This window comes from Bactrocera dorsalis, chromosome 3 (assembly GCF_023373825.1).
Source record: "Bactrocera dorsalis isolate Fly_Bdor chromosome 3, ASM2337382v1, whole genome shotgun sequence".
In the NCBI taxonomy this organism is placed as follows: domain Eukaryota; kingdom Metazoa; phylum Arthropoda; class Insecta; order Diptera; family Tephritidae; genus Bactrocera; species Bactrocera dorsalis.
Window position 1 is genome coordinate 68,404,967 of NC_064305.1, and position 20,642 is coordinate 68,425,608.

At 30.7% G+C, this 20,642-nt stretch overlaps 1 protein-coding gene across 2 annotated transcripts in view; it reads right to left on the reverse strand.

Annotated features, from left to right (window-relative positions):
- LOC105228901 (inactive serine protease scarface) overlaps positions 1 to 20,642 on the reverse strand; it is a 68,587-nt gene that overhangs the window by 32,489 nt on the left and 15,456 nt on the right. Inside the window, exons 1-2 of one of the 2 annotated variants that reach the window (XM_011208906.4) lie at positions 9,085 to 9,235; positions 1,109 to 1,480 (exon numbers count right to left, since the gene is read on the reverse strand). In XM_011208906.4, the coding sequence (XP_011207208.2) occupies positions 1,109 to 1,429 (321 nt within the window). In that variant the 5' untranslated portion in view covers positions 1,430 to 1,480; positions 9,085 to 9,235. Of the gene's footprint in view, positions 1 to 1,108; positions 1,481 to 9,084; positions 9,236 to 20,642 lie in introns of those variants that run through there. The other variant, XM_019991315.3, reaches the window with a different exon arrangement.

A 20,642-nucleotide genomic window follows, 5' to 3' on the forward strand; every position in this document is an offset into this window, starting at 1 on the left:
CGCGTATTTTAGACCAACAAACTGTCGACCTTTTCAAATTACAAAAACAAATAAGTAGATTACTTTTTTGAGATCAGCTGAAAACAAATATGGACTATTTTTGTTGTATTTCTTGTTATAGCACCATAAAACATATGGGAAATAGATTATAGAACTCTGTTGAAAATACCGTTCATCCTCCCAGAACAGAATAGATGAGTAAATTATCAATTTGTCTTTAGCCCAGGATAGATAATTAAAAACAAAAACTAAAACAAAAAAATTTTGTATATATTATTATATTTAAGCCAACAGATAGTACAAAATTTAAAAAATTATGGATTCTACTAACCTTTTAAAACAATGTGATATTTTGACATGAGAATTTTTGATTGAAAATTAGGTTGTTTTATTCGAAACAATTTTGCCTTCTTCATACTTTAAATAGAAAAAATACCATGTGCTTGGAACGCAAGAAGGCACATTTACATCAAATTTTATAAGTATATATGGTCAATCGTCAAATGAAGGTTAGAACAATACCGATCAACCCCAACGAATCTGGACGAGCTCTGGCAAGGGGTACAGAATAATGACATAGCCTTCTAAATGAATTTATACAGAAATTGGTCGAAAGTATACCAAACTTTGTACAAAGCATTTTGTGTGATAAAGGGTTAAGGATTTATACTAGAAATAAGCTATTTTCTGAAAGTTTCTGTAATGTGCAAAATTGAGTACATATCAGTTGTTTTGGTTTTATTTATTTTTTTCTTAGAATTCGATATTTTATTTTTTTATATTACTAACCACTTTTTCGGAACATGAACTAAAGGCATGTAAGGCATTTCAAACTTTTTTGCTGCTTCTATACTAATGCAGATATAAAGACACGAAGCACAGACTTATACTCATTTGCTCCCCACTGCACATAGGGTAAGATTCCTTTTAATTTTTTTTTTCAAAACCTCTCTCTCTACACTTTTTTTGTTTGGAGTGATGTAATTTTTGTTTTGTCGATATATAAATAGCTATATATATATCAAATCTATCTTTTCAATAATTTTTTTATATTTTAATCTAAATTATTTTTCGATATTTGTATCTGAATTATTTTCTAATAACTTACTTGTGCCTTCAACGATGGATTCGAAAAATAGCCATCCAAGCATTGCCCCTGCAAAACACATTGTTTGCCAGCGGAGCATTTGAGAATCTCCTCAGGTGGTAAATATGTGGGTCCTTGGAACGGTGATGCCTGCCGACTGATAATTGCATGCTCCAAAAAGATATTTGTTGCCGGATTTATTGCGTTCGTTTTACTTGGATTCGCCTTAATGCCATTTTGATATTCACCATTGAGGAACATATTCGACGAATACTGTGCGAAGCTGGCGCCACAACACAGTGTGACCGCAAGGCCGAGCAAAATATGCTGACAGCGCAACATTGTAGTTTTCTAGGTTAAGTAATTTAAGGCGACTAAATACAAATGCAGAGACTGTAATGAAGAGAGAGAGAGAGAGAAAGATGGGAAAAATAAATATATTTTGCTACATTTTGAAATAAGGTTAAGATTTAAGTAAACAAATAAAATATTAGCTAAATTATTTGACAATGTTAGGCTATGATCACATTGGAATCCAATTAAAAATTCAAAGTGGTCTATTATTTACCCATAAAAATGCAAATTAGTGCTACAACAACTAGTTGTTTGAATCTTAATTATTTATCCAAGACTTCGTACATAACGGTAAACAATTATATGCTTTTATCTTTTAGCGATTGTCTATTGTGGTGTTAGAGTACAGTACGACCTCGATAAGCCGAACTATTACAAGCTGAAAGTTTGCATATTCGGGAACTAATTTAGACGTAACTTTGAAGTATTCAAAATTTATAAAATTTAAAAATTATAAAATTTATAATTTTTTCAAAATATTTTTTTTCAAAAGTCGCCACCTGATTGAAATAAGAAAAATTAAATACTAAAACTTTTATTTATCAAATAGGAAAATATATTACGAAATTAATATTTTACAAAATAAATTTTTTCCAAGTAATTTTTTGGAATTTTGCCATCTGATTAAAATAAGAAAAACTTGATATTAAAGTTTTAAATAATTTTTGAAAAAAAAAAAATATTTTAAAAAAATTTATTTTGTAAAATATTCATTTCGTAAAATATTTTCATATTTGTCGTTTCCGTGAGGTGGCAAGTCTGGTAAAATTATATTTTCCGCGATTAAGCATTCATTTATTCAATTTTATATTATATTTATTTCCTTATTTGCATACGATTGTAAATTATATTTTCAAACAGTTGGCAACTTTTAAAAAAATGTGCAAACAAATGTTTCAATTAGGCAGCGTACGACCTTTTGTTGGTTCAAAAAGTTTGTATGTGTGCGCTTTTGTTGTAAATAATTTTATGCCGCTTTTAACTGTTTATTTTATTTTATTAGTTCCTCTATTAAATTCCAACACCTATGCACATTTGCATATTCACGTACAAAATACGCGTACGCCAAGCGCCCTTTCTGTTGCTGTAACAGTTATGTAACGGTTCGCTTATCATATTAATTTTACATTAATTGCCTTAATTAAATTTATATACTACCGTATGAAAACTGGATCTAGACATAACCCGGATAATCGAAATTCAATTTAGCGACTAAGCAGTTGATTTGATAAATGAACGCGGCGAATTGTGTTGAAATCTCTAAGGCCATAATTTACAGCAGATTTTTTCGAAAGTGAAATAAAAGGTAAACAAATTAATTTGTTATCGCACCGAAATTAAGTTGTGCCGTGAAAGTCTTTGAAATGCACAAAAAGTTAATAAATTATTAAAGTATTTTGGGTTTTTCCCTCTTGTTTTTACTTTCAAAGTATTAATTGAATGGTTCAGCTAATAAATATACCCGAAATGCCCCACAGCTAATTTTCACCCAACCCGCTGTGATGTATGTAAGTGATTGTGTGCATAGTCAGCTCAGGCGCATAGTTGAGTGAGTGTGTAATTAATAATGATTAGTGAACGGAAGGTGTTTGGGGTACCTACAATTCATCTATTGGCAATGAAATATCGATTAAATGATCGTTAGTGAGTCTGCAAGTTGAAAGTTGGGCAAATTAAGTGGCTTTGTGGAAAAAGTGGGACGTTGGTGAGCACATAAGTGCGGCCTAAAACTGTCAGCGCTCTGTATTCCACACGCACTTAACAAGACAAGTGTGCGCGATTTCTTGTATTTTTATATTCTTTTATGCCTTAATTTTGTTTTATTATTTTTATTTATGTTTTGAGTGAGCACTTCTGGCAGCCACTACATCATTGAGTGACAGATTAACTACTAAAAGTGGCAGGAGGAACCATACATGCTGTGGAGTAACAAATAAGGTGTGAACACCGCTGTAAAAGTCAAGCGTTGCTGGTGTTAAACAAGAATTTCACAATTTCCAAACATTTTGATCGTTATCAATCAGAAATAACGCCTGATGTGTATGTGTAGTAGGGTGTGTATTAATATTTTAGCAACCTTTTGCCAGAATTTTTTCATTTAATAAAGTTTTAATAGATTTTTAATAATTAATAAATATGTAATAATTTATTCTTAATGAAAAATAAAATGTTAGAAAAATCTGCGTTATTTTAACTATCTCCCAAAATTAGAGTTTAGAACAAATATAGCATCCGATTTTGATATATTTACGTTTGATATTTAATTTGTCTCACTATTTATTTATTGGATTGGGAAAAATAATTAATAAAATTACGTGTCACGTTGTTTGTCTGCGATAGACTCCTAAGCTACTGAGTAAAAACCATTCATAAAAATAAAAAATATTGTGAAAGCTCTATTAAATGGACGCTATATTAAGCGGACAACTCTATTAACTAGACAGAATGGCTGGTAACCAGACGTTGAGAAAGCAGCCTTAAATTCGTTATTTTTTCCAATGAAATTTATTTCTATGAACATATTCAAAATTAAACCTCAAGTATGTACAATCTCTTGAACCACAAGTGAAAGCTCAATAAAAAAAAATAAGTAAAATAATTGAATAAATAAAAAATAACGAAAAAACTTTATTTAATAAATACAATAAAAATCTCTACTTATATTTTATTTTTTTTAACAAAAATCCAAAAGTTTATTGTATTTCTAAAAACAAAACAAAAATAAAAAAATAAAAAAAAAAACACGAAAACATAATAAAAATTTCTGCTTATTTTTTTAGTTTTTTTCAAAAAAATCCACAAGTGAAAGCTCAATAAAAAAATAAAATAAATAAAAAAATAACGGAAAAAATAAATTGGGTAAAATAATAAAAAATCTCTGCTTATTTATTCAAACAAAAATCCACAAGTTTCTTGTATTTCTAATAAAATTGATGAATGTATGCTTTGTTAATTAACTTTATAAAAACTTTATGACATAATTATCGTAACCCATCGGTATGTCTTCATTATTTTATGTTTATATTTATTTATTTTTTTTTTTTTTAATTTTTAATGAACTGAGTGGTCATTTATTATAATCAAATTGGCTTATTAACTTTTTAATGTTTGCATTATAATTAAAAATATTTTATTGCGGTAAATATGTACATTAATCTTGCAAATAATTAAATTAAAATTAAAATACAAAACTACATATATTTTAAGCGGCAAAATGAAGCAAAAACACAGTCATACTTAAGCTCATGTGAAAAAAGCCTGCAATCAGTTACTTTTCCTCATTTTATGAAAGAAATAATTAAAAACTAATTACAGCCTGTGCTATCCTACTTTATCAGCCACAAACGTTATTTATGATATTTTAACAATAATAACTAAAACTCAAAAATTAATTAAAAACAATTTAATTCCATTAAAATCTAGCACAACCAGCACTAGATCAACCAAACTAGATTGTATTCTGGAATTAAATTAAATTTTTTACCAAAAAATGCCACTCACTGTTATACTTGTAAATATATAACTGTATTTTTTATATTTTTACATTTGTTAGAAGTTTTTATGTATGTGTATGTATGTATGTGCGGTTTTAAATATTATAACAAAAGGAAAAAATTCCACAACTAGAATACTTTTAGTATTTTAATAATAATCACCAATAAACAATTAATTGGCTTAAACACACAAGTACAAACGCAGACGCAAACATATATATGCGCACAAAAAGAATACACAATATATATATATATATATACGTATATATAAATCATCTGTTCTACCAATGCCTCATTATCTCAAAGCAACTGGCAAAAAACAAGATTGGATTCAGGCAGAGCGGGCAGACAGACCAGACGAACCGACAGACTATAAGATAAATGGACGGACAGACAACCTTATAAATGCGAAAAGAGTGTTAAATTTCTTATTAAGTCAAACTTAAAAATAGCCATGCATAAACAGGTGTGTGTGCTTTTGTGTGTGTATAATAAAAGAGAATACCATAGTTATTACTACATTTGGTGTGATTGTCTCGAAAATGTTTACGCTTGAATGTAGATTATTTAAAATGAGTAGGAATCAAATATTGTTTACGATGCGCAGCTATTCTAGCAACAAATTATGCAAAAACAACGACAACACACTTGACTATTAAGCATATTACTCAACTACTACAAACACAACTACAAACTTATAAGCCACGCTGAGTGTGTGCGTGTGTGAGTGTGCGAATGACAATTTGTTAATATTTTTTGCCGTTTGATTTATTGAGTTAAATTAGAATTCAAATTTTTTTAATTCCAGTTTCGCAAAAATTTCAACTTTCTATTTCTATTAAAATGGCTTTAAGGGAAAACCTCTTCATTTAAAACAACATATTTAGGCAATTATGCCATATTGTATATATACAAGTATATATATATATAAACAAATTAATATAAATAAGTTTATATGTATTTGGTTTTATTTTGTAAAGACCGTTATAAGCGCAAGATAATTTGGTTTATTTATTTGTTTTAGCAATAAGTTGGAAATGGGACAAATATGACATTTGTTATTGGATTTATAGAATTACAAAAGCTTATTTGTTGTTTTTAACCTTTTTAGGTATTTGACCGCGACTTTGGTGACTTTCTACTATGCGTGTTCTTTTGACTCATGCGCATGTTTCTTGGTTTATTAATATTTAATTTTTAAATATTTATTTAACGTTGACTCATTCACAACTGAAAGTTCATTGCTTTTTTTCTTTTAAAATACGATATATTTACTTTTTGTCTTTAACATTTATTTAATTTATGTTAGATCATCGACTACTGAGTTTTATTTTGAAATTACCTAAGAATAGAAATTACCGATTTTTTACAGATAGGAAAAATATTAGCTGGAATTTTATTATAAATAAAACCATTCACTTTGTGTGTGTGTGCGCAAAGTATGCTACGAAAATTAATTTATAAATTTCTAAATAAATGTATTATTCAAAAATTAAGAATTTCAAAATTATTAAAATATGTAAAAATTAGTAAATGTTTGAAGTTTTCTTCATTAAATAATAATTATAAATTTTTTAAAGGAAATTGTAACAAGTGAGATCCCTGCTATGATCGAGCTCATAACCTAACCTCATGAAAATTATGAACATATTTTAATAGAGAAAAATTTGTTACATAAAAATTTATAGCAATTTTAAAATGTTAATTATTAATATATAATTTAAAATATTAGTTAACAAAATTCATACATTTTCATCACTAAAAAAAATTTTAAAATTAATAAAAAATTTGAAATGTTCTTTTTATATTTAAAAATTCATTATCTCAAAAATTATTGAAATTTTTAAAATATTACTATATGGTATAACACAAGAATTTAGTTTACAAATGTTTATAGGATTTTCATTGTTAAAAATAAATATTTTAAAAATAATTAAAATATTAAAAACTTATCAAAAAAGGCAAAACGTTTATTAATTTTTAAATTATTGATTGTTTTTGAAAGTCTTAATCTTTTAGTTATTAAAAATTTAAAAAAATTATAAAATTACTAAAAAAATAATAATTAAAAAAATTAAATGTATAAACAAAAATTATTAAATATTTTAAAATGTAAAGTTTTACTCAAAATTATATATAAAAATTAAAATATATAAAAATTCAAAATAAATGCATTTTTCATAAAATAAAAAAATAAAAAATTTATAAATAAATATACTTAGCAATTTTGAAATAAAAAAAATTTAATTTAAATAATTAAATAATAAAGGATTTCAAAAATGATTACTAATAAAAAAAATAATGAATGCTAAAATTTGTATTCCTTAAAAATTTATCTATATCTAAAAATTTGAAAATATTAAAATTCAAGATAAATGTATTATTCAAAAATCAAGAATTTCAAAAAATATTTCAAATATAAAAATTAATAAATGTTTTAAATCATACATTTAACATACATTTTAAAATGTAAAGTAAAATTAAAAAAAAAAACAAATTTGTAAATTTATCACATAAAAATTTATACTTCAGAAAATAAAAAAAAAATATTACTAAAAAGTTAAGATTTTCAAAAATGAATAATAATGTAAAAACAAAGAAAGGTTTCTTAAAAAATTATGTTTTTAACACAAATTTGAAATATTAAAAACAAATTTTATATGAATAATTATTAATTCTTTGTTATGAAGTAAGTCTATCAATTTTTTTTTCAAATTTATGTAAGTCTATCAAAACAATTTTAAAAATTTTCAATTATATTTGTATTTTTAGATATTCAAATTTTAAAGATCAGCGCGTTAAGACCTTTTTTCGGTTAAAAAAAAAATTCATAAATGTTTACCATTTTATTATTTTCAAAAATAAATTTTTATAGATAAAATATTTGTTTTTTTAATTCAAGGCGTTAAGAGTAGTAATTGTTTCCAAATTCGTTACCATTTTATATTATTATTTTCAAAAGTAAATTTTTATAAGTAAAATTTTTTTTTAACAAATTGTATTTTTTTTTTGTTAAATAAAACCTATTGACAACAATAACAAGAAAATAACAAAATTGTATATTTTTAAAACCCTTTTACAATTATTTTCAAATATTATTTTGCTACAATTTTCAAGTAAGAATTTTAATATTTTGTTTAAAGGTGTACTAAATGCAGAAGAATACATTTATTGAAGACATATTTTCTTCGAATCGTGATTTTAAGAGCAAAAGTTTTTGTTGAATAGAAGTCATGGAAAGTACCAATTAGAACTAAAATCTTTGAAAAACAAAAGATTTATTGAACGAGGAACAAAAATTAAAAAAAATATATACATATTCTCAATACTGTAGGTCACAATATTTTAATATTTTTCATATTGAGCAATACATACAAACACATGCATATTTAATACTTTGGAAAGTAACTAAATTTCTTCAGATCCTGAGTTGAGCATGCTTCGCAATTCAAACTCTAATCAAATCGCTTTTGTCAACAAATTGTACTGCAAGGACATACATACAACACTTAATGAACTGTTGTTGCATTTTTCTTACGCTGATACCACTTTTACACGAAAACAAAAACAAAACTAAATCGAATAATTCATGGTTAATAGGTCACAGCAAAGAAACGTTGCAATAATTGTGCTCGAGGAACACTGCACCTAAACAAAATCTCCACACATGCATACATACATAGATAAATGCAAATATATTGTTTTTTACTATTTTATGAACCACATTTAATTTTATTTGAAGCTCACGATTATTTCAGCGCTAATTATAAAACATTTCGACAACTATGAATACGGTCATAAATCACCAAAAGCCATAAAAACAATTTCACTATACAAAACAGAGATATATGTTATATGTGTGCGTATCGATAATGTCATAATCGCATGTCCTTCGTCAATTATACACATACATATGTATACAAGTATGTATGAATGCACTCCTGTTGTGATGTAACCACTGTGTGGATCCTCTACCGGATCTGCTGCACTAAAACACTGATATCCGTTTGATTTCGTTGTTGTTATTTTTGTAATTAAATACTCAGTAATCAATCTTAAAATATTTTCGTTTAATCAAAGTCTTTTGCATATACATATGCACACAATTGTGTTGGGCGAATTAAAAACAGAAATTTTTTTTAAACTCACTTGTTGTTGTGTTTGTTTGAAATTTTTCTTGATTTTGCGAAAATACTTTTGATTTCAACTAAATGACACGATCGTACAAACAGACCACTTGTTTTCGTTTGTATCAATATTTTCGTAAGATCTGCCTTTTATACGCCACACCGGAATTTTGTGGGTGAGCAGCGCTCACAGCACAGACGTCTGCATCATCATCGCAAACAACATCATCATCATCATCGTCTTCAACGGCGGCAGCGGCAACGGCAGCGGCAGCGGTTGACATGCCACAAGTTTACGGCGCCGAAAATACCACTGCTGGGAGACTTAAACAAAATAACAGCAACAACAACACAACTGAGTGGTATAGACCACTTATTCAGTCAACGAAAATTATTCGCTCCAAGCTTTGTTGGCGACAGATCGTTAACAATCTGAAACTGAAAGTCGCTCTCGCGCTCTCTTAGTGTATGGCTTTGGAGCATTATCGCGCTCTTTGTGAGCGTCTTAGATATGCTTCGTATATATTTGTGTGCTTACCTGCGAATATATTCGTTGAGCAAACTATTTACATTAATTAATCTGTTTTACGGATGCTTTGCTAGCCAAATTCCACCAGCTACATACACACACACATATATGTATACGAAAGAAGATGCGCATACGTTTGTGTGCGTGTGTTTTTGTGTTTGTGGGTTTCTTTTACTCCTTTGTAATAGAAGTTTGCTATTGATTCCGATTCCAGCTTGCTATAATTTAAACATGTCAACAAATATTGGCGGACTAACTGCTCACTGTGGTATCAGTTCTCAATAATATTTACATGTAAACATGCATACATTTGTGTAAATTTATGTAATACAAATGTAAAGTTATTTAAAATTCCAACTTTATTGTTATTTGCTTGCTTCTTTAAACTATTTTTTGTTTATGGTAGTAGAAGTGTTGTTAGTGTAGCAGAAGATTTTCCAAAATTTTTTCTGCGAACACTTTTAAATTTATTGTTCTAAGAATTTGTATTCATGTTATGGTATCTTTTACTGTATTATAAGACTTAGTATTAATAAAAATATTTATTTGGAAAGGAGCAACTCCGGGAACTCCTCTTAAAAAAGATGTTTTACAGTGTTCACTATATCTCTGAATTGGATCCTCTGAAATTAAAAAACCAAACAGAATTCGTTAAAGTAATGTTAAATCTAGCAATTAATCGAAGGAATAAGTAAAATAAATTTTTGACAAAATGGCGGTTTCTAAAAAAAATTCAAAATTTGGCCAAAATTTCGGGCTTAAATTGTTTATAAACAAATATTTATCGGTAAGAAAAATTTGGTTTAATTACTAAAAAAATATGTAAGACGCTCGTGTTATAATTTGAGACTAATCGTTGCCTAAAGGTTGGTCACCCAGTTTGAAAACACCATTTTGAGAAAACCGCGTTTAAAGTTTGGTCTTGTACTTCTAAGCACTGTGAAAATAAAAAAAACCGATTTTTTGAAAATTCTATCTGTATAATAGCCCTTTAATAATCATTTCACTTAGTCTGGTGGTAAGTTAGACAATACGCTATGCCGAATATCGTGAACATACCGATCTAAATATTTTCTTTGAAGATTATAGCGATGACTTCAATTGTAATATTTGCCAAATTTTGGTAAAGATACTTTGTCAAATTAAAAGGTTTTTTATACAAGAGCTTGAGTTCGTTCGGCAGCTACATATATGCTATAGTTCCTCGATGTCGGCGGATCAAAATTTGCAGTTTCTTGAGAAGAAAAGGACGTGTGCAAAATATCTGGTCGGTAAGTCATAAGTTGATAGAGTAGTTTGCATATATTTAGACGGATATAGGATATAGCGAAATTGACTCAACGTGGCGTTAGGATTACAGATTTTCTCGACCAATTTTATTCTATATTTAGATTTTTATATTAAGGATGTATCGTCACTTTAACCGATAAATTTTTCGATTTTTTGTACTATTACATTTCCTTTACTCCCTAAAAAACATAACTACAACAATAAATGAAATAATTGAGAAAATACATATATTTGCTGATTCAATTCAATTTTAAATTAACAAATATATGTTTAAAAGTATTATTAATAATTACGTCGGCTTTAAGTGTTTTTTTTTTTTTCTTAACTAAAATTTATGTACGTTAAATGCGCATATGACTGATAGTTTCGCATAAAACCACTATTAGTAAAGTAATAATTAGTTTTTATAGTCATTAATATCATTCACTGAATAATTCTGCTAAGAAACTGACAAAAATTATTGATTAATCAATTATATTTGATAAATCATATATGTTCTTTGTAACTACGGATGCTTTTTTATACAATTAATTAGTGTGAGGCATACAATTATGTGTTGAAAATAATTATCGATAATGTTTTGGAACGTTTTTGGAGCAACAATGCTATCGGTTTGCAAGTATGCGCAAATAATTTGCGGTACTTATTCGATTAAATTATTAGTCGATTCAGTAGCTAAGGTGAGATTAATTGTTCAACTTAGGTGAGCATCAGCACATAATTGAATTGAAATTATAAAACAATTAAAAACAAACGTCAATTAAACTGCCTTTAGAAAAAAGAAGTAGCTATCTAATTATTTTCAATGCGAGATTTAAAAAATTTCATATTTATATATATATTATATATAAATATTATTTGTATGTATGTGATATAGCAACACTTCTCTTTTCGTCGCCAATTGCTTTTAATTTAATATCCGGAACTAAAACAGAACAGCTTTTCGACATTTACCTGCTATGTGGTTGTACTAAAGCCATGTAAAACTAACTAAAAATTATAGCTTAACAAATGATTAAAGGTTTTAATTGTAATTTTGTTCGGACTTAATTTCTACAAGACAACAAAAAGTCGCCTGCAGACATTTTATTAAATTTAATGTTGGTTAAATTAATTCTTGGGGCAAACAACCAAGGCTACAATATAAAGAATTCGTAATTTACTTAAGACTGCCAACGACGGTTTCTTTTAAGCAATTTACTTTTTTATAACACACTTAAAACTAATACGAAAATAATAATTAATTAAAAGCGAGCGCATTAGTTGCTCAGTAAACTCATTATGTAGGTACATGCATCACTTTAAAATCTCAGTATGTTGTCGCAGTCAGATGTAATCAGTAATGACGGCGCGTCAGTCATTTTATAACTCAAAGACAGTATGAAATGCTAGAGATTTCTCGATTACTTTAATTGAAAGTATTGGTAAAGAACCGTTTAGTAACGGTTCATACTACTACATTTGGCTCTAAGTAAACGGAACGCACCCGGATTTCCATTATCTATATATGGCTTAGGTCTGTAAACTAGGCAGCTTTTCCAAAATTATTTGGAGAAATATTTTCTACTACTCCAACAGCTACAACGAAAAAAATATAAAAAGAAACAAGAAAGAACGTTAACTTCAACTGAACCAAAGCTATAATACTCTTCATCGATCTGAAATTTTTCTTCGTCCTTTTTATACCTAAGAAAATACTCTATTGTCGCAACCCCCAGATCACTACAGCATACGGCTGCCATACAAATTGAGCGATTGGAATCAAGTGCCTGTATGGAGAACTTCTTCTTTTGATAAAATATCTTAGTGGTGAACGATCTTTTGAAGAAACTAAAGAAAAGAGGCTGCTTGGTGGTTGCTTACGAGTATGCTGGCGATGTACTAGTTCTTTTGGTAAGGAACATTCCAGAACATCATTTACTATCTAACACAAGAGTGTCTAAATGTGGTTACCAAGTGGACCAAAAGCTGGAAGATACAAAACCGCTGAGGTTACTCTATTCTCAGAGTGAAGTACTGGGGGCTTATCCTGGATAGCAAGCTCTTATGAAAGCCAAACATCGAAGAGAGAGTGAAGAAGGCGTCGGTAGCCGTTTACTATTGTGGAAGGGCAATTGGAAAGAGATGGGCCGCTCACCAAAAGTAGTGTTTTGACTCATTTAAACCGTAATCAAGCCAATAATATTTTATGGGGTCATAGTTTGGTGGAGGGGGCTCGGTAAAACCATATTAGCAAAGTAGCTAAAGCGAGCTCAAAGAATGGTGCTCAACCGGCGCCTGCTATACACTAAGGACTAACCCAACAATGGTATTTAATGTCATTCTATGTAGAAAGAGTTACAGTGAGCTCCTTAACGGATGGAGCGAAGATAAGAAGTCTTCTGTCGGGAGCTCCCCATTAACTCTATTTCAGTCTACCAGATCACTGTAGTACTCATCAAGGTAGCATTAGATGTACTGCTCCGAAGTGCAGTTTTCTTCAAAAAGGTGGGCATTCACTCAGATAGCCAAGCGGCTTTACTGACCTTGAGCTCGCTGACTGTGTGCTCATACAGTGTGCATGACCTCATTAGGAATAGTTTAAAGCTTCTTCCATATTAGACTTGCATAGATGTCCCTTCACAGCGGAATCGGCGGTAACTGCAAAGCCGATAAGTTTGCTAAGGAGGACACCCTTTAAATAATTTCATCAGATTGGAAGCGACTCGGTTCTCCGTTGTCTTCTTGCATTCTGGCGTTGGGTCTTTGATCCTCCAATGAGCTCAGCAAGCGCTGGTCGAGAAAACTTGTGCAACTGCGACATCGTTCTGGCCCAGAGTAACCGTAAGTCCTCCAAACTACTGGCTCTTATTAAAGCCAATCTAGCCTCAATTATTGGTTTTCTGATTGGCTAAATATTTTGTCGGACGCTTTTGGCCAAAGCTGTGTGAAGAAAATAAATGTGGAATCATCATTCACTATCTCCTAATGAAGATCTGGTGATCCATTTTTTAGAGTTTATGGATAACACAAAAGACAAATATCTGTCCATTTGAGATCCATCGATTTTAGATTAACCCTACGATCTAACCTAATAAGATATCTTAACAATATTTGGCATGGTTTATTTTCTAAGATACTGAGAAAATTACTCAAATCGGATCACTAGGAAAAAATTTACCAAAATTTTGCCTAAAACTTAACTTGGTGTCGTGAACCATTTTGTCAATTTTTGTACACAATTCAAGAAGTACTTAGTTTAACGGGATAAAATTGTAATCTACTAATTCTTATAAAATATGTCACCTCATGACCAAAAATTTTCCAAATCCAACCAAATCTGTTCAAGCCCCTATGTACCTAATATGTGGACCCCAATATCTATAGTTGACTTTTGACCGGAAATGTCGGTCAATGTATGGGAATTACAATTGCAATTCAGAGAGAATCCTTTCCTGACAATAATAACTCTAAAAAATGGGTTGAATCGTGTCAATAATTCCCTGAGCTCCCATATAACCAATATAAAGATTTTCAAACTTCCTGGTGACTTTATACAGCATATATCGGACAAAATCGATGTATCTTTGTGCGTAAATTAAAAAAAAAATGTCGGAAAGTTGACCTAGTCTCTATACTTGTATAACTAATATTAGGATTTAGGTATTCACACTAAATGTGCCTCTTAAACCCCTGTTTATGTTATTTACAAAAAAAAAACTGTGGATGGATTCTTTGATGTCGTAGTTGAGAGAATTGACTTCCGACGTAAGTATTACAAAACTGTTAAAATAGCTTTGGAAAGCTTTGGAAGTGTCTCAAGTAATCCAGAGTGAATTAAGAATCAATCAGCATTTTCAATCAGTAGGGATGAAGTTTGCGGACAATATTTAACTTATTTATTCAGTTGAGTATAGTATATCTCGAGAGAAAATTTAAATGCTTTCAAATGATAATGGTCAACTAAACTTACAAAAACTTAATGAATCGGCGAAAAGACTTAATTTGAAAGTCCTGCATTTAGTACGTGACCTTTCAAACTCAGGTTGTAGTTACTCGCAACACAATTCCAAACATGCTAAGTTGGCCTCAAAAGATACTTTTAACGAACCACTAAATTCACGTCTATATAAACAAGTCAAATTCCATGATGTTCTGATTATGTTTCTACCGAAATAACAACAAAATATTATAAAATATGTATCAGGACTATCTCCAAAGATATTTCGATTATTAAAAAAAAATTATTCAGTATATCTAAATGCATACATATGTGTTTGTTAAATAATGCAAATTCAACTCATAAATAAAAAAAAAAACGAGTTAAGTAATTGCTGCCAGCTTCATAAGCGCTGAATTACCAGTTAATTAATTATTAAATAATAATATTTAACAGCGTTTAACAGCGAAATGCTGAATGGTGATACGTTGAATGTTTCATAGCAAAAATAAAAGAAGAAGTCAGCATGTTTGTCGAATCACAAAAAATTAAAAAGTGCATCGTCCATAGACGTCATCGAAGAAGGGGCCCAACTCTGACTGGCTTGCTTTGTAGAATTTTATTAAAATAAACATGTTAAACAGGTGTAAGAGCTTTCATATTTTATGCCTGACATTATATAGTATTAGAAAATAAAAATTATTCATAACATACATACATACATATACACAGAAATATAGAAATATGTGGGCGCATAAATCATACTAAGAACGCTTTTATTGAGAGCATTATGATACATCAGAGCTTCAGACGACTTTTGCAAATCCACCTAGCCAACAGCTTTCTAAGTATTTTTGAATGAATCAGTCGTCTTGAGCGACGCTGCTCTTTCGTGGTTTCTTCTACCACAAGTTTCTTCCGTCTTCTTTTCGAATCATTTATTTGTGCGGTTTTTTTCTATAATTTCTTGTTTTCGGATTAACAGTTTGCAATCAAAGTAAATCAACTATTTGAAGATATCTGGTTTACAGCAATAGCAAACTAAGTACCCATAACAATAGACAAGGCTTTCGAGCACATTAATGTGGGCCCAAATTTCAGGGAATTTTTTTTTTGTCAAATAATTATAAAATCGTCTCAATCACAGTGAGTACTTAGAATTTGCCACGAAGTATGTAAGAACCCGAAAGGTGCTTAGGAGACTAATACTAATGAATATTTTGACGTGAAACACGCGTAGTATAAATTAAAAAATTCAATTTGATCATAGTGGTATAATAGTTTATTTTTCAAAATTTTGCTTCACCTTATCACACACGACCAAATGCAACTTAAATATACAGCTTTATACATATGTATATGTAAATATGTATTGAACGTATGACTGAGGGCATGCAAAATCAATCCAATTTGAAGTGAGCATTGTGGTGATCATTGTAAAGCGCTTAACATACATACAGCAAAATAAGAGCCCGCAGCCGAAGGTGAAAATCAAAAGCGCCCTTAATTTTGTTATACAATCATGCATTTGCAATTAAATATACCATTATGAGCTTGTAACTGAGTGTGTGAACGTGTGTATGCTACTAGCGAATGCATATTTTTAGTACCGTCATTTTCATTAGGGTGATCGTAGAAAAATCGACCATCCAATATGAAATCCTACCTACTAAATTAAAAAAAAAAAAAATTATAAATCATAGAAGTGCGGGTACGATTCACTTATTGCAATGTATAATACCGTAGTCAGTTTGTTTATTGAATAGAAAATTTTCACAAAACAAAACAATGTGGCCCAAGTTTTTAGAATCTTTGGAGAACTCTTTTGCAGTGACATCAATGTCATGATGCGCGTGCAGCAACGCCAGTCCGATCAATCTTTCTTGAAGTATGTTCATCCTCAGCCACGTTTTCATGCGGCGAAGTGTCGAAAAAGAGTGTTCAGAGCTCGCATCCCTCACAGGAAGTGTGCAGAATATGCAAAGAAAAGTATGAAATATGAGGTATAGGCCTGCATCTTCAAATTTTTCAATGCAATAGTCGATAACTTGTTGTCTTTTGACTTTTCTTTCTGCCTCCAATGACACTGCCAGTAATCAAGCTCACCTTTGAGTTTCAAACGTCGCACGACGTTATTATTATTCAAAAGGCCTTTGAATTTATCTATTAAGCAGTCAATAAGATTTTCCATTTCTTTGATTTTCAAAGCATATACTTTTTCTAGAAACAGCAAACTCATGAAATCCATCCAATACTTCTCTAGAAAAGCGCGTTGAAATCCATCCAATACTTCTCTAGAAAAGCGCGTCTTCAAATTTGTGCCGATTGTATGTAATAGAGGAATAAGCACTGAGATCTTGTAGCATTCTTCGCAAGTTCTCACGCAGAAATTTTCGCGTTTTATTTGTCAGCCGCAGATTCTTTGTTTTTCTTTGTCAACTTTAAGTTTTGCCGCTATTTTTTCATGTCTAAATAAATGGATCGAAAATGTTCCTCAGTGTAACTACCACATTTGATGCCTTTGCCAGATTGATCGATTCTTTCTGAAGAATCATGCTGAGTGAATGAGTTAAAGAGAGGATTCTGTCTGAATTTCAATTGTATTTCCCATACCTTGACCGATATTTTCGGCCAAAAGTCAACTATTGATACTAGGGCCCACATATTTGGTATCTAGGGGCTTGATTATATCCAAGTCTCATAAAGATATTTCAAATTGTACCCAAGTTCAGCTTGCACGGACGGACGGACAGGCAGATAGTCACCCGAATTTCTGTAGCAACAAGTTGCAAGAGTATAAAAATCGGAAAAATCACAGTTTTAGGGAGCAGAAAACTTTAACTAGCTAGAGGGATGCACACATATTAAACTTTATTGAAAAACTTTTAGATCACCCTAGTAAATTCACGGTTGCGCTCATTGTTTGGGAATATGAAAAGTGTTACATTTACTAATGTATTTTTGTGGTTATTTTTGAAAATTTATGTTGAATCATATTAGCTCTAGCTCTAGCTTCAATAATTACCACTAATTTCTGTGAAATTGGTAATGTAAAATTTGCTATTTGAAAAAAGACTAGTTAAACAAGTTTTAATTAATTCACCATATCAACATGGACATTCGTTGACGTTTCGCCCATAGCGTACGTGTTTACTTCTGTTTTGGTTTTGCTCAAACACTCGAACACAGAAATGCACCTAACGGTAAGGTATTGTATGGTAAGTACATAATTTCAGATGTTTTCGTTAAATGCCCAGACAATATTTTCTTCACTACCATTTTAAAATGCATCCGGTAATTTACTGTTTCGGAGATTTTCCAATCAAGCGAAACAAGTTCATTAAAAATAGATTATAGAGGCGAACCTGACCTAATAAACGTCTGAAATGATAACGGTTCGGTTTAATGAGAGAGAGACAGAGAGCCTTTTAACACCAGATTTACGCAACCCGTTAATTTTACAGAATTAAAACATTGCAATGAAACATGTCGAAAACCATTTGAGCAATTTCTACCGTTTTACAACTCAAATTTTTAATTTCTCTAAAGATTTCATACACACATTTTTTTGCCTAAGCATCGTACTTACTTTTTGAGGTTTATATGTGTATTATCTTATCTTGACAGGGTTGACTTGTACGCTTATCTCGAAAATAACACTATTTTTACTTGTAGAGAGTTCTCACCAATTGTACGCAGAATGATTTTTTTTTATGTTGATCGATCTTCCTTTTCGGTTAGTCACATGGTGCTATGGTTACTTCTGAAGAAAATTATATAATAGTTCGTCTCTTTTCTTGCTTTGACTCAGATAATGAAAGAAATAGCATTCTAACATTCGCAAAACTAATACGGCTGTTTAAACTGACGTTGAGTAATAAAAGCTCAGTCAGAATCGGGAAGCACCTTTCCCAGCCATTCGATACCAAACGAAGTTTCAGACACGGCGAATCTCTATCGTGCGACTTCTTCAATTTATTCCTTGAGAAAATAATTCTAGCAGCGATTTTTAATAGAGAAGCTACTATCTTCCATAAAGGTCTACAGCTGTGGGCGTACGCCGATGATATTCATATCGCTGGCCTCAACAACCGCGCCATTTGTTCTGCTTTGGATAAGGAAGCAAAGCAAATGATTCTGGTAGTGAACGAGGACAAGACGATATATGTATCTGCTGTCATCAAACAAACAATCGTCGCACTCGCGGCTTGGCTCTCTGGTCACTCTTGACAGCCGTAACTTCGAAGTTGTAGATAATTTCGTCTATCTTGGAACCAGTATTAACACCACCAACAATGTCAGCCTCGAAATCTAACGCAGAATAACTCTTTTCAACAGTTGCTACTTCGGACTGAGTGGGCAATTGAGAAGTAAAGTCCTCTTTCGTCTAATAGAAACCAGATACTATAAGTCAGTATTCCCGTCCTGCTATATCGTGCCGAGGAAAGGACGATGACAACATCTGATGAGTCGTCGTTACGAGTTTTCGAGAGAAAGGTTATGCGGAAGATTTATAGTCCTTTGCGCATTGGCGATCGACTGGAACGATGAGCTAGACGAGATGGATACGATATTGATATATATAATTCAACGAAGGTTAGCCTAGGTCTTGACCACTGACTGGATGAAAACGCTAAAGTTCTGAGATAGTTCAACGCAGTAGCTGCCGGAGGAAGCAGAGGAAGAAAAAGACCCCCACTCCGTTGGAAAGACCAGGTGGAGAAGGACTGGATACACTTGGAATCTCCAACACCAAACAGCGGAAGGGAAGAACACAGGAAGAACTCAATTTTAACCGCGTACGCGGTGTCTGCGCCAATAAAGAAGAAGAAGAGTAGAGACTTTTCTACAATACTTTTACAATCCTATGTTGCTACAATAACATTAAGGGTTTCTTTTAACATAAAAACCCCATCAAGCTTTGGAAAGAAAGACAGTTAAGAATTATTAAAACTTCCTATAGGGTAAACCATAACTTTCAGGGGAAGCTTAGTCAAACTCAGAAAAAAAATAAAGTTGAAATATTATTTGTTATTAATATATTAATACTGTTATTTTTATTTGAGCAGTTTGGTGAGAAAACCACTATCAATCTTTATAAATGCTCAAATTTTTCCATAAACAGCCTGAGTTGCGTAAAGCGAAATGCCGGAAGTGGACGCCAGTATACCATACTTATGCCCGCATATACTCGATACGATAGTTAATGCGTATAAAAATATATATGTATACATATAAACAAAATGCGACGGTGGCACTGTCAAAACTATCACCCGAAGCTGAGAGATTTGCAATCAAATTACCGTATAATGATGAACCAAGCAAGAAATTTTTACGAAGTTATATCTATTAATTATGGGTATTAGTGTTAATAAAAATATTAAGCCAGCATATTAATGTACTGTCATAATTCTAATAATCGCTTTTAATGTACATAATGATATTCTACTCTAATCGCCTATTCCTCGAGAATTCCTTTTTGCATTGCTGTATGAAATACATACATAGAAATAAAATCATATATGGTAAATAGTTATAGATAGTGAAACGAATTAGCTTATTTTTAATACGCTTTTTTTAGCTTCACTTGTATGTATGTATGTATGTATGTATGTATGTATGTATGTATGTATGTATGTATGTATGTATGTATGTATGTATGTATGTTTGTAACTTTTTTAAGTGGTACTGAAACGTAGAATATTTGAGCGACACTGTAGGAAGGCGTATGTATGTATGTATGTATGTATGTTTGTAACTTTTTTAAGTGGTACTGAAACGTAGAATATTTGAGCGACACTGTAGGAAGGCGACAGTAAGTTTAAGCAGTACATATGTATAT